The sequence below is a fragment of the Bos indicus genome, chromosome 14 (genome assembly GCF_029378745.1).
Source record: "Bos indicus isolate NIAB-ARS_2022 breed Sahiwal x Tharparkar chromosome 14, NIAB-ARS_B.indTharparkar_mat_pri_1.0, whole genome shotgun sequence".
Classification (NCBI taxonomy): domain Eukaryota; kingdom Metazoa; phylum Chordata; class Mammalia; order Artiodactyla; family Bovidae; genus Bos; species Bos indicus.
Genome location: NC_091773.1, coordinates 61,912,049 through 61,927,110, shown reverse-complemented (window position 1 = coordinate 61,927,110; position 15,062 = coordinate 61,912,049). Strand labels below are relative to the sequence as shown.

General features: G+C 41.3%; 1 protein-coding gene across 3 annotated transcripts in view; it reads right to left on the bottom strand.

The window, feature by feature from the left end:
- Positions 1-9,796: 9,796 nt before the first annotated feature.
- Positions 9,797-15,062, bottom strand: part of AZIN1 (antizyme inhibitor 1) — a 30,969-nt gene continuing 25,703 nt past the window's right edge. For 2 of the 3 annotated variants that reach the window (XM_019973756.2, XM_019973753.2), the window contains 4 exons: positions 14,446-14,608; positions 13,111-13,226; positions 12,321-12,535; positions 9,797-12,114 (listed from right to left, as the gene is read on the bottom strand). In XM_019973756.2, the coding sequence (XP_019829315.1) occupies positions 12,003-12,114; positions 12,321-12,535; positions 13,111-13,226; positions 14,446-14,608 (606 nt within the window). In that variant the 3' untranslated portion in view covers positions 9,797-12,002. The remainder of the gene's footprint in view (positions 12,115-12,320; positions 12,536-13,110; positions 13,227-14,445; positions 14,609-15,062) is intronic. The other variant, XM_019973757.2, reaches the window with a different exon arrangement.

The following is a 15,062-nucleotide window of genomic DNA, read 5'->3' as shown; positions in this document are numbered from 1 at the left end:
CCGTAGCCACACAGGGAATGTTCACCAAAGAAAAATAGATTCCTTCTTTGAACCTGAACCAATCAACGGTCCCTTATCTCCTAACCCACCAGCCAGCCCTAATCATTCCCTGTTTTTCCAGCTGACCTCAACCACTTGGTCCTACAAAAACCCACCCTGACCTCAAAGACCGAGAGGCTCCAATGGCTTGCCTGGTGTGTGGGTTTCTTGTATGCATTAGAGTAAGTAAACTTGGCTTTGTGTCACATAGGCATGTCATTGGTGGGCCTGACACCCCAACTTGAAGGAAAAAGCCGAATGCTAAATGTTAACCACATTTCTTGAGCGTCCAGATGTTCTAGCCTTTGGTTGTATTGTCTCAGCCCACGAACAAGGGTTCCCCCTTGGTCTAAGAGTTGTCATGGTAACTTGTTAGTGGGCGCAGCTCCAGCAGTTGTCATGGTAATTGCAAACCTGTACTTTGTTTGGGATTTGTGGTGGCAAAAGCTCATGCTAATGAGGGTGGGTGGATGGAGGAGAGGAGGGAAAGTGAGGAAGAATCCTCTCTTCCTCCTGGCTCCCACCCGCCCCCCAACCTCAAAACCCACTGTGACAGTGCAAAGGACAGAGAGGTGGAGGTTTGTGTGATTAGAAACATGATAGAACAGACGATTTTAATAACCACGTGAAATCGGCTAAGAAAACGGAAAAACTGCTTGCTACAACCTCGAGGCTCTGCGAGTAATGATGGTCCACGAGCGCCATCTAGTGGGAAGAGCAGCCATTGCCGCCCAACCCCTGAGCCCTCCTTGAGCGGCAGCTGCGTGAGAAGCCTGCTGGGTTCCCACCAACAGGGAAAGCCAGCCACCTGCATCTGGGCACTTGCTAGAAAAAAAACATTTTGGGCTTAATGGCCCCTGGCGTTGTGCTCTACACTGTGGAAAGAAAGCCTCACTCATATCCTATGGATGCTTTGAATTTTGTTAAACAGTTCTAAAATTTGAATTTAAAGTGTTTCCCTTTTAACACTGGCTGCTAGGAACCTAAGAGAAGGCAATGGCACCCCACTCCAGTACTCTCGCCTGGAAAATCCCATGGACAGAGGAGCCTGGTGGGCTGCTGTCTATGGGGTTGCACAGAGTCGGACACGACTGAAGCGACTTAGCAGCAGCAGCTAGGAACCTAAGAGACAAAGTGGGGTGAAACCTTAGCAGAACCAAAAGTGGTGATTACGTTTGGATTAACCTTACCTCTGCTTTATTTTAAGTTGTTTATTTATTTAAAGTTGTTTCACAGTTTTTGTGCCATATTATCGCTTATTTTTTTGGCTGCGCAGGGTCTTCATTGCTGTGCATGGGCTTTATCTAGTTGCAGCAAGCAGGGGCTACTCTCTAGTTCTAGTGCACAGGCTTCTCGTTGCAGAGTTGGGCTCTAGAGCGTGGGCTCAGTAATTGTGGCACATAGACTCAGTTGCCCTGTGGCCTGTGGAATCTTCCCTGATCAGGGATCGAACACGTGTCCCCTGCATTAACAGGTGGATTCTTAACCACTGGACTGCCAGGGAAGTCCCTCTAGTTTCTATTTTATATGAAGGATATTTCAAAGAATTTTTGGAAGAAAGTGGAGTCATCAGTAATTCCATGCAGTCTCCATGACCAAAACATCTTATCCAGGAGTCATCAGGAGTGAGATGATTCTGAGCCCCAGGGAGATTCAACAAGCAGGAACCCAGGAGGGACAATGGCAAACACATGCTTAACCTTTACCACATGCTGAGCACTTTCCTAAGTACTTTAAAGGTAAAAGTTCAGTTCAGTTCAGTCGCTCAGTCATGTCCGACTCTTTGTGACTCCATGGACAGCAGCACGCCAGGCCTCCCTGTCCATCATCAACTTCCAGAGTTTACTCAAACTCATGTCCATTGAGTCGGTGATGCCATTCAACCATCTCATCCTCTGTCATCTCCTTCTCCTGCCCTCAATCTTCCCAGCATCAGGGTCTTTTCAAATGAGTCAGCTCTTCACATCAGGTGGCCAAACTATTGGAGTTTCAGCTTCAGCATCAGTCCTTCCAATGAATATTCAAGACTTATTTCCTTTAGGAAGGACTGGTTGGATCTCCCTGAAGTCCAAGGGACTCTCAAGAGTCTTCTCCAGCACCACAGTTCAAAAGCATCAATTCTTCCACACTCAGCTTTCTTTATAGTCCAACTCTCACATCCATACATGACTACTGGAAAAACCGTAGCCTTGACTAGACAGACCTTTGTTGGCAAAGTAATGTCTCTGCTTTTTAATATGCTGTCTAGGTTGGTCATAACTTTCCTTCCAAAGAAGCAAGTGTCTTTTACTTTAAAGGTAAAAGCTCACTGAATCTTATAACCTGTTTTTTATAGGTGAAGACATGAAGCTCAGAGTTTGAGTGCAATTTGTTTTACATCAATATATGGAAGAGGTAATTGAGGATCAGAGAGGTTAAATAACTTGTCCAGGGTCACACAGCTAGTAAGTGGTAGAAATGGAGTTAGGACGCCACAAGTCCATGTTCTTAACCACTAGGCTTGACTGCAGCTTCATGAACTCTGAGTCAGGCAGTAGGCAAGGCCAGCAAGCAGAAACAAAGCTCTGTTTCAATGTCACAGGCTGGAGGAGGAAGCAGCAGAGAGTTGGGGAGCTGTGCAGCACTGAGCCACCTGCGGTTGCTTGGTGTGTAGTTGGGGTCTGTGACTCACAGTTGTGGACTCCTGCCCAGCCCAGCGTGCTGGATGAGGGATATGGGGTGCCCTGGAGGGTCAGACCACTTACTGTAGCAGGCCTGAAGATGACGCTGGGGCTGGCCTCGCTCTCAGAATTCAGACGGGAGTTGAAAGGCTCTAGGACACCTCCTGGATTGAAAGTGCCCATTGAAAGACACTTTCAATCTGGGCTAGGGCTTGGGCGTATTTTGTTTATTGCCACCCCGATGCTGGAATAGTTCCTGGCCTCGAAATGTCAAAAGATATTTGTTGGAGAATGAACAAGCAAATGAAAGAATGAATGATAAAGTTATACTCACCCCCGGGCACGGTGTGAAGGAGCCACACTGAGAAGCAAGCGCTGTGGGATCTCATGCGATGTGTAGCAAGATAGCACTGTCTGTTTCAAGGCTGACCAGGGCCTAGAAAGCACAGGTCCCAGACGGGACTGCGGAGGCGACTGTAAAGCAGATGAGTGATTTAATCAGACCAGTTTCAGAAGCTCACCCTGCAGCCGTAAGGATGGTGGCTCAAAGGGGAGACACTGGTAGCAGATCAACTAGTAGAAACCATATAATAGTCCAGGTCAAAGAGAAGTGGCAAGGCCCCAGATCTCGGTCTCAGGCTGCCTCTGGGCCCTGCCGCAACCTTGAGGCAGTTTGGCGCTGCGGATTTTCTGGGTCATGCTGTGTGGGGCATGGGTTTGATCCCTGGTCAGGGAACTAAGATCCCACATGCCACCTGATGGGGCCATTTAAAAAAAGGAGGGGGAGGAGGCTCATTCGGGTTGAAGAAGCTACTTCTTGGACATGCTCACACCTCCAGGTGTCCTCTGAGCCAGGCCTGACCTCAGACTCATGTCCCCGAGAGAACCATCTGGAGGGTGGCAAAGTCTCCACATCCCTTTGAATCTACCCTTTCTAGGCATTGCAGATGCCCCTGAAGTCTCACCGGAGGGGTGAACTGACCTCAAGACAGTCTCCCCGGATGTTCCCCTCAAGAGTCATGGTGCCCCTGCAGGACCTGAGGCCTGTTCTCTGTACTGTTTGAGATTAAAAGTTCAAGATGATTGGAAGTGGCAGAAGTAAAATGCTGGACAGTGTCCAAGATGGTCAAACTTTTCCCACAAGGAAAAGAGGGGTGGAAATATGAAATGAACACAGGTATCTAGAAGGCAGTGCTGCAGAAAAGTAAAAGCAGTGCTTTCTGCTGGAGAGTTTTCAGGTGGTTTTTTGGTCAGAATTTTGTTTTTTTTAGTTTATAAGAATTTTATAATAATAGGAAAAAAAAAATCCCTTAACCTTGTAGGGAAAAGGGAAGATAAAGAAAGCGGGAAAGTTTGAAAATGTGCTAAGTAAGGAAAGGGAGAGGGCAGAAGGAAGTAGGGGCTACTGTAGGGGGATGGGGTGGGTAGGGAGGTACCTACAGGGCAATCAAGCCAGGGGTCAAGGGTCAAGCTAATGCCTGGTTCCAAATAGCTACAATACATATTTGTTATAGGTTGTGTTCCCCTAAATTCACATGTTGAAGGCCTAATCCCCAGGACCAAGGGATGTGAACTTCTTTGGAAATAGGATCATTACAGACATGATGAAATTTCATCTGAAGTCATTAGGGAGTACCCTAATCCAGTATGCCTTGTGTCCCTATAAAAAAGGGAAGTGTGGAGACAGACTTATACCTACAGGGAGAAGGCCATGCCCACATGAAGACAGCGGTCTACACGCCAAGGAGAGAGGCTTAGAAGAGACCCTTTCTTTCCTCACAGCCTTCAGAAGGAAATACCTTGATCTGGGACTTCCAGAACTGTGAGACAGCAAATTTCTGTTGGTTAAGCCCCGCTAGTCTGTGGTACTTTGTTACAGCAGCCCTGGTAAATGGATACACTTTTTTTTGGCTGCACCACACAGCAATGTGGGATCTTAGTTCCCTGACCAGGGATTGAACCCAGCCCCCTGCAATGGAAGCCTGGAGTCTTAACCACAGGCCCATCAGGGAAGACCCTGATACACAACTTAGCAGAATTTGTAGTTCTGACCTTCTTAAACACTGAACATGATACAGCTGTTTTATTCTAATCACTGAGTACAGTAGAAACTCTGCCAAGAAGCTCTGAGGACTGGTGGACCCACCCCCAGCTACCAGCCTGCTGAAGGCTCAGGGCTGCATTCCTCACTGGGAACTGGCTCATGACTTTGTTCACCTCTGAGGGGAGCTGCTTGCCCAAGGTTCTGTCTCTTCCCAAGGTGCAGCTTGTAGCCAATGACTGGCTAATACTGGGATACCAGGTCGCAGCCTCCAGTTCTCCATTTGGTCCAGTTCTGAAGGGCCATCCCAGCTCCAGAGCCCTACATAAGATCAGCTAAGGCCTCCACTGGAACTACAGAACGGCTTGCCCTCTCTGCCCACTCCTGCTTGTCATCTCCTAGGAGCACTTCCAATCAACCTGCAGGCAGCTCTGTCTCCATCTGTGTCCAGGGAACCCAACCTAAGACAATGACACAGGTTTGTCCAGTCTTAGGTTCAAATCCATGCTCTGATACATCCTCGCTGTAAAATTGGGGGGCAAATTCCTTAACCTATCTGGGTCTCCATTTCTGCAAATGTGGAATGAAGAAATCAGAGGAAATTATTTCTAGGACCCTTTGAACCGCTTATGTGTGTGTCACACAGAAGTATCATGAGGCTTCGGAGATGCTGGCCCTCAAATAAATGGCTTAGGTAGGCTTTTAATTCCACCGTGTCCTGTGTTTTTGCTTAATTGCCATCAAACTGCTGTCATATGAGTGGGCTTGCAATAGTGAAGACTCTAGTGTAATCCTTTATTGATACACTCTTCAAACCTATTCAACAGCACGCAGGAAGTCAGTTTTGAAACTGCTTGTTCCAGGGTGACTGGTTCACTGGGGATCAACATTAAGGTAACATGAATTTCGTGGTTCTTAATATACAAATATGCAAAATACACACTCCTCACATATGGACCAGCTACCTCGGTTCACCAAGGGTGCAACAAGCTGCACCCACCCATCAACTGGTGGTTCATTTCAGTTCAATGTAGTTGCTCAGTCGGGCCCAACTCTTTGTGACCCCATGGACTGCAGCACGCCAGGCTTCCATGTCCATCACCAACTCCAGAGCCTGCTCAAACTCATGTCATCAAGTCAGTGATGTCATCCAACCATCTCATCCTCTGTCTCATCCTCTCCTCCTGCCTTCAATCTTTCCCAGCATCAGGGTCTTTTCCAATGAGTCAGTTCTTCTCATCAAGTGGCCAAAGTGTTGGAGCTGATCAGCTTTAGCATCAGTCCTTCCAATGAACATTCAGGACTGATTTCCTTTAGGACTGACTGGTTTGATCTCCTTGTAGTCCAAGAGACTCTCAAGAGTCTTCTCCAACACCACAGTTTAAAAGCCATCAATTCTTCGGTGCTCAGCTTTCTTTATGGTCCAACTCTCACATCCATACATGACTACTGGAAAAACCATAGCTTTGACTGCTATGGACCTTTGTTGACAAAGTAATGTCTCTGCTTTTTAATATGCTGTCTAGGTTGGTCATAGCTTTTCTTTCAAGAACCAAGCATGTTTTAATTTCATGACTGCAGTCACCATCTGCAGTAATTTTGGAGCCCAAGAAAATAAAGTCTGTCACGGTTTCCATCGTTTCCCCATCTATTTGCCATGAAGTGATGGGACTGGATGCCATGATCTTAGTTTTTTGAATGTTGAGTTTTAAGCTAACTTTTTCACTTTCCTCTTTCACTTTCATCAAGAGGCTCTTTAGTTTCTCTTTGCTTCTGGTGGTGCAACCTTCCAATTTCAGATAACCCCTCCCACCACTTCCCAGTAGCGCTAGTGGTAAAGAACCCTCCTGCCAATGTGGGAGACATAAGAGCCACTGGTTCAATCCCTGGGTCGGGAACACCCCCTGAAGGGAATGGCAACCCACTCCGGTATTCTTGCCTGGAGAATTCCATGGACACAGGCTACAGTCCATGGGATTGCAAGGAGTTGGACATGACCGAGCGACTAACACATTCCCACCCCTTCACAATCCACAAGCTGCAACCCTTCCATGTCCACAAAACATGTGTGTTTTTCAAGGTAGTGATACAGTGGTTGTACTATCTGTGTATTTAACATGTGTACAACTGTACACCCATTTAAAAGTGGTTACCATCAATACTGTACTGGTTCACTGACAGCGTGAGCACTCCCAACCTATTACTTTACACTGATTTCACAGTGTAAAGATTTTTAGGCAAGCGTGTGCCAAGTTCTAGCAAAACTGACTGTACATAAAGCAGGGGAGGGGTGCCGGGGGGGGTGGTGCGGTAGCATTGTGCCACTTGGGCAGTATTTTCCACAATGTGAACTTTTCATATGTTCTCAAATGAAGTTTTACACCCCCTCCAAGACACCAATCTAAAATACTCTAAACCCAGTTCCAACTGGGAGAACATGAAGGTAGCGTTAGCTAAACCAATTTTTAAGAAACATTTCAATATGATGCTTTTCTTTTGGACAACACTAAAGTTCTCCTCCCTCTCCCAGCAAGCTCTTTACTTGTATTCTTGTAGAATCAGAGGAGGAAGCCAAACTTCAAAAACGCCCTTGCTTTCTTTATTCCTGTTGAGAACAGTAAGACTATTAAGAGAGTAAATTTAAGTCACAGAAGTAACTAAAGCTGAGGGGCACTGCTGAGCAGTCATACAAGGTAATTGCCTAAGTGCATTAAGACTGGTTGGGCAATAAAAGCTGAGTGTGTGACTATATGTTGCACAAATTGTTAAGTTAAGAGCACCCCTGTAAGCTTAAAAGAATTTTAAGAGCACCCCTGTAAGCTTAAAAGAATTTTAGATAAATGCAGAAATAAGTATGAAACTTTAAGCCACCCCCAAAATTTAGCTCCATGAGCAGATGGATAGTTTAATCTCCCCAAATTTAAAAGGTCTCCTAATTTGACTATGTCTATGCATGTAGAATATATTGAGACATGTTTACAATGGTGATGTCAAACATGTTTCTTCCTAACTAAGGCAAAAACAAGGATGGAGACATGAGAAGATGAAGTTGGAAAGTGCACAGATTAATAATTTAGCAGCTGCAGGAACCAGAATCCCAAACCAGGGACAGGGTGGGAGGTGGCAGGGAGTTGAGAGACCAAAAAAAAAAAACAACCTCAAATTCCAAAACACTGCAGAGAAAATGACAGCAGATCCATCTGGAGGTAGGAGCAAAATGATGGTCTGCAAGTCTAAGCATTCAGTTCCCGGATCCCTTTTCCTACACTGCACAGCTGGGCAAGAGCCCACTCATTCATCAAGACTGGAGAGTCCTTGTCTCAAGAGGGCAAATAGGCCTCTGGAATAATGGACACGGAGCACTGCTGGGGGCAGGGGTAGTCCCCTACTGCACACTAAACACAGAAGCCCAATACCTTCAACCCCACTTGTCTTCTAGAATGCTGGCAGATGGCCCATTACTCCTCCAGCAGGGGATATGCAAAGTATTCACTGAGAATGGGCAAAGACTTCAGGGTGACGTAAGAGGTTTCCCCGCAGCTCCACTAGGACACAGCACATTGAGCTGACAAGCCACACTCATGTGCTCAGAGCTTCCTATTAGCTTTGTAGTCCCCACTCAGAAGGGTTACTACACATCTGAAGAATGCCTCTAATGATGAAAACATAACAGTCCAACCCAAAAACAGAGACAAAAAGACTATGTAGGACTGGGTTAGAGGGGAACTTATGAAATTCTTGGAGGCCATTAGCTTGTAAAAATTTCAGAGGTTAAAAAATAAGACTTGGAATATGGAGCTGAGAAAATCTCACAGAAAGTAATTTAAGAAACAGAAAATAGATGAGAGGAAATCAGTGAAATCCAGAGAATTAAAAATTTTCTGAACTTTAGCTCAGTTTTGTGTCCCCCCTTCCTCTGCATACTGTTGCTAAAAAGTGAGTGGTGAGAGCTGTGGGCACAGGCACACAGGATGGAGTCTGGCACCGTCACTTAGGAAAAGCTTTAACTAGAATCTGGGACTAAATTTAATCAAAATCAAAGCCTGCTAGTTCACCAGAGGATCTTCTCTTGCACTCTTATGCAACTCCTTTTCTATTGCCAATGCATTATCCCTTCATCTGTTAGTCAACTGTGGATTAACTTTCCAATTTCCCATAATTGACCCAGTGCTAAATTTCTCACTAAGCCATCAACTGCAAAGGGTTTTGACAGGCATGAGCAGTAGTATGGCAGAACTGGGATTTGAAAGATCGTTAAAATATAACTGCTTTGAAACTGAAGCCATACAGCTCAAGGAATTAAGCAGTCAGATGGTGCTTACCTGCTCCAAGCATCATACAAAAGCTGGGAGCTTATTCCTTTAAGTAGGAAGAGATCAGCCTCCAGCAAAAGCTAGACTACAACTAGTCGTGGTTTGTTAATCGTAAACCAGGTTTGTTCCCACAAAAGCCTGCAAGTGCAAGGACTGTACACCATACTTCTATTCCTACTTCAGGATGGATGAAGCAGGGATTAAAGTATTTGCAGGATTTATTCACAACCTGAATATGGAAAACTACTAAGAAATTTTTCTTTCACTCTTCCAAGCCAATTAAGCAAGCATTCTTCACTATATTATTGGTCAAGTTACCTACCTGTTAACTACTGTGAGGAAATTGAGAGTAACTCCCCAGAAAGGGACAAAAAGACAACTGGTGTGACTTTTTAAATCTAAATTTGCATTCAATGATATCAGTGCCCATCTTATTTAGAAGGAATACCTAGCTTAATTTATACAGAACTATTTAAGTCTAAACACTGTTCAGAAGCTGGTGAATTAATGTGTCTAAAAAAATGCAACCCTAGAAAAATCTTTGTGACCACATATATATATTGATTTTATCAAAGACTTCAGTATTCCATATGTAATACCCAGAATCATTTTATCAGATTCAATTTGTTACTATGTAATAAAGTAAGTAAGATTCTGAAAGAATGCTTGCAAGTCAATGTACACAAAGCTGATAAGTAAAATTTCAACTCTTTCGCAACAGAAGCCAAAGCAGAACTAAAACATAAGGAGGAATTAAAAACATTTTATCTGTGTATTCAGAATCACACACAAGTTACCTTTACAGTTCAATTTACTATATAGAAATCATTTGGGTTTTATATTTTCAGTTAAATTCTGAACTTACAATATTGATTAAAAAAAAAAGATTGTTACATTAATTCAGTACTTTTTTTTAGCATATCAAATTGAAATACATTAAGATCAAACTTTAGATTTATGGCAAACAGTCTTCAAATACAACACAAACATTTTTTAAAGTTACCGTATCGTTCACATGTGGTACCTGCAACTCTGAGCTGTTACACACAGAATAGCTCTCCTTTAAATACGGCAAAACTGACATGCCATGAAGCTCAAAGTTGTATAGTCAAGCCAAGGACTCAAAGTTGTACCATCTCTTAAAAGATTTGGCATTTCTGAACCAAAAAGCACAACATGTAAAGAAGGTTAGGAGCAATTCCTCCTCCTCATTACAGTTAAAAAAAGTTGCATGGTAGCTTGGAATTTTGCATAAAACCCCACATTATACCTTGGAAAATTCCAAGGGTAATTAGATGACAATGGACTGGAGTCCTTTTTCAATTAATAGAACCCATAAAATTCAAATGGGAATTAATCAAATCAAAAATATTAAGCACCTACTGGTTTAAGAGATTGAAATTTATTAGATTCATGATCAATTTCTTTTCACCTTGAAATCAAGGTGTAAAAACCAGCTATTAAGTGCATTCCAAACTTCTCCTATGTAACACATGCAGAATTTTCTGTCCATTGGCACCAAAGTGAAGTCACATTTCCTCTTGGAAGACAGAAATTCCACATCTGAACATAGAACAAGTTAGGAAAAAATGACCCCTGTTGTTTACTTTATTACTATTGTGATTCTGAGATCTAGGATTACTAATATACTAGCCATGAACAATGCCTGGCAACAACTGTCAGGTTAGTGACTCTTAACTCACTTCCCCAATCACCATAAAATTCTAGTATGCAAAGAATGAAAACTAATTACACTAAGCTGCTGAACAAATGGGAAATAACAGGAAACTAAGTGAACAACAAAACAAATCCTAAGTTTGAAATCACTGCAATCGAGAAATTGAAAATAGGTGTGCTTCACCCCATCCCCCTCACAACTCTGAATTTAAATAATATTCCGTGCAAAGGAGCATCAGGTTTCTGGATATAGATGTAGCCCTTCTTTAAGATTTAGTGCGCAGCAGAGTTTTCTGCATTTCCCTCCCCAAAGTTTATTCCAAGTATTTAATAGAATCTTCCATTTCAGCCAAAAGATTTGCGACTCAAAGATTTACTAAGGTACTCTATGCATTCTATCTATACAGAAACACCTATTAATTATTACAATTGGTTTATGCAGGATTAACATTTTTGGTGTTAAAATTGTTAAACATCATGCTTACTGCACATCAACTCTCCATAATGAATCTGAACATCACAATGATTTACCAAACATTTTACTTAAATTACTAATTAAATAACTGAAAAATGTACTAAGCCAAACTAAACTTAAATGGGCTATAAAGGAAAATAACCTTCGAAACAGCCCAGATACATATCTATTTCAAAACTACCTTTGCTAGCTAGCCCCTTTCCCAAAATTTTAGCCTGAAAAAACAGTAAAATCTACACAAAATTTTATTGCAATCATACAAGGGTTACATTAGGTCAAATACAACAAATACTATGATGCAATTTTACATTTATTAAACTACAGTTCAAAGCACAAATTTACACATTCTAAATACACTAAACGTATCTAATGAAGTTACACTGGTCTTCCACTGACATTTGATATATCTGGGTGAAAGACATTAACTTTACAAGACTTTTTAACACGAATCCTTAGTATAAAAACTGTGTACTTGTATGTAAACGGTTTAATGGGGAACCCAATTAATGGGCTTCCATCTCCACTAAGTCATCCATTTTGTTGCATATTTTATTTTAAACGCTTAAGGGGTAGGGCAAACTGGTAGGTTTAAATCTGGATACATTATCTTAATCTCCCAATTACCCCCAGTGAATTATAGAGCTGATTTTGTCTGGTCCCAAATAGCTATTACTAGTAGTTTTTGTTTCCAAGAGAATTAACAGAATAAGATTGTTCAAATTTTTTCCACACTGGAATGTAGACCAGACAAGCTTATTAACCTGCAACTTCAGATCTACAGAAGCGTTAACGCCTGCTTAAGCTTCAGTGGGAAAGTTGTCTTCTTGGCTCAGCTGAATGCAAGAAGGCACAAAGAAAAAGCTCTTCATTGTTGTGTCTGAAGTTGCCCCAGCGTCCTGCATCTCATACCTAAGGGAAAAATCAAGACATCTGAGTTTAATCACAAAGACCACACAACAGACAATGAAAAGAACTATAAAATAACTAGTCTTCCAATTACGCTTAAAAGGTCATTCTGTTATTACTTTTAAGTTGTGCATTCATTATAGAATTAAAACCAGCAAACCCTGTCACCTCAAATATCCAATCTGCTTTAAAAAAATAATCCGTCTTACCAATCACTGTAGGACATCATGTAATAAATAGCTGGCCTCTGAAAATCATTGAAAGCAGATGGTTCATGGACAGAATCTGCTCCCATGTTATCAAAGATAAGCCAATCTCCCACATTCAGCTCAGGAAGAAGACAGTTTTCCACAATTTGATCAAGCTCATCACAGGATGGACCCCAAAGGCTGCTTGTAAACAGAGGCTCATCTGCCTTGTATTTCTGTAGGACAAAAAAGTATTTTTTTGTTAAGCTTTTAACTCAAGCAGGCAATGAACTTGAAGGTGGATAAGAGCGTTTTTTCACCATTTCAAATCAAATGTGGCCCTGAAGAAAGGCCTAGAGCCAAGGGCAGTGATACTCCTCCTTAACTCCATGTAAGGCAGCAATTTAGAGAACAAAAGACTTAATAGGACTCAGAGAAATACAAACCCTCAAAAAAGGGGCAACCTTCCCCCATTCTAAAATATTTCTTTGAAATTGGGATGAGGGCTTCCTGGTGACTCAGTGGTAAAGAATACCGCCTACTAATGCAGGAGACACGGGTTTGATCCCTGATCTGGGAAGACCCCATGTGCCACAGAGCAACTAAGTCCGTGCATCACAACTATTGAGCCTGTGCTCTAGAGCCTGGGAGCTCCTGGTTGCCACAGCTAGAGAAAAGCCTGTGCAGTAACGAAGACCCAGCATATCCAAAAATAAATACAATTTTTAAACTGGGATGCATCCTAAAAATAACAGCTCCATTCAGAAACTGCCAAATAAGCAGGTTTTATAATATTTGTAATAAAACTTGCCTTATGAACCTCTGGAATGGTATTTAAGTCCTCAGACAGTTTACTTGCAAAAGAACCATAAACACCATCATTCATATAATACATGAAGGCTGGTTCATCACTTCCGGTCTTTCCTACTGTTTAAAAAAAAACAAAACACAAAAACAGGAAAAGCAAAGATGAACTTACAGTAAAACAGCTAAAAGGCACATCAAAGTCTGAATTAGTATTTATAGAATTGACTCATAGGTTTCACATTCTTCAAAATATACTGATATATACTGACATAACTTAAAACTGTTAACTTAAAATATTGAACACACTTCACCAAGGATAACCAATGAACACATTAAAAAAAAAAAAAAAAAAAACGGCTCTACATCATTACTCACCAGGTAAATGCAAATTAAAACTACACTGATACACCATAATACACACCTACTGAGTGGATAAAATTTAACAATGACCAAAAAAAGAAATTAGCAAAGGTGGGAGCAATCAGAACTTGCATATATACATTGCCAGCAGAGGAGTAAAATAGCAACACCATTTTGAAATCTTTGTGAGCACCTACCCTCTGACCCAGCAATTCTATTCTTACATCATTCACCTAAGAAAAATGTCCACAATACTTGTAGTACTGTATAATAATGTAGTAACAGTAGTTCTGCCCTTAATAGCCAAAAACTGGAAACAATCAAATATTCATGGCAGGAGACTGGAGACAAAGTATATGCATTCAAACAGTGGAATATTAATTGGCAATAAATGTAAAATGAAATGCTCTACCAAATATTATACTGAGCTGTCTTAAACAGAAGAATATACATGATCCCACTTACAAGAAGTTCAAGGGCAGTCCAAACTAATCTATGCTGCAAAAATAATAAAAATTGAACAAAACTAAAATAAATTTTAAGATATGAAAATTATTTTATTTTGATAGGGATAAGATTGTACTGGTTCTTAAAGGGAATCAATCACCTGGGGAAGTTTATCTAACATAAGCCTATCTAAACATCAGCTTTGAGGAAAATTATTTTATTTTGATAGGGATAAGATTGTACTGGTTCTTAAAGGGAATCAATCACCTGTGGAAGTTTATCTAACATAAGCCTATCTAAACATCAGCTTCGAGAAGAGTCTGATGGAGTGGAATGTTAGCTATGGCATTCAAAAGCTATAGCTTTTTGAAAAGCTCCCTAGCTCCTCCCTACAGATGGATGAAGAACACCCATAACATCAAAACCCATCAAATGTCCAAAATTATATTTACATGTGATAGTATCTAATGAACTCATCTTCAAACTAATTGGAATTATTTACTAACAGAAAACTATAAACTTTGTAACTTACCTCCAGAGGAAAACTTATCATTTTCAACAACTTTCTTTGCAACGATATTAACTGCAAGTGTAAATGCAGAAGACACAAAGTAGCTTCCAGGTTCAGAAATTATCTTGATGCCAGATCCTTCAGGAAAGTAGACATCCAACAAAGGGCTGATAACATGATTAACCTATGGATTTTAAAACCCATATTATGGTTTTAATATTGGATTGGTTAATTCACAACATTAAGAGATTAACAGCAATTAAATTTTTTAGGAAAATTAAGTAGCTGAATTATAGACTATGACGCTTAGAAATAAAGCAGGCTTTCAAGTCATCCAAGTTGATTTTCTAACTATCAGAATGGCATTAATTTAAAAAGTTATAATTCCAGTGGCAAATGGCTCCTGGTGATTGAAAAGTCATTGTTTATAGCTATATTCAATAACTAGTGATGAAGGAGCAAATTTCCAATCAATTTCTATACCAGAGGAAGGTGAGAACTGATGTGTACATGGATAAAACAATTCAAGCTCTGTAAGTGATGAATGAATGAATCATTGTCATCAAGCACTGAAAACACACTTTCCATGATAAAATTATGCTACAGAGTTTAAACTTTTCCAAGGTCTTCCATTAGCT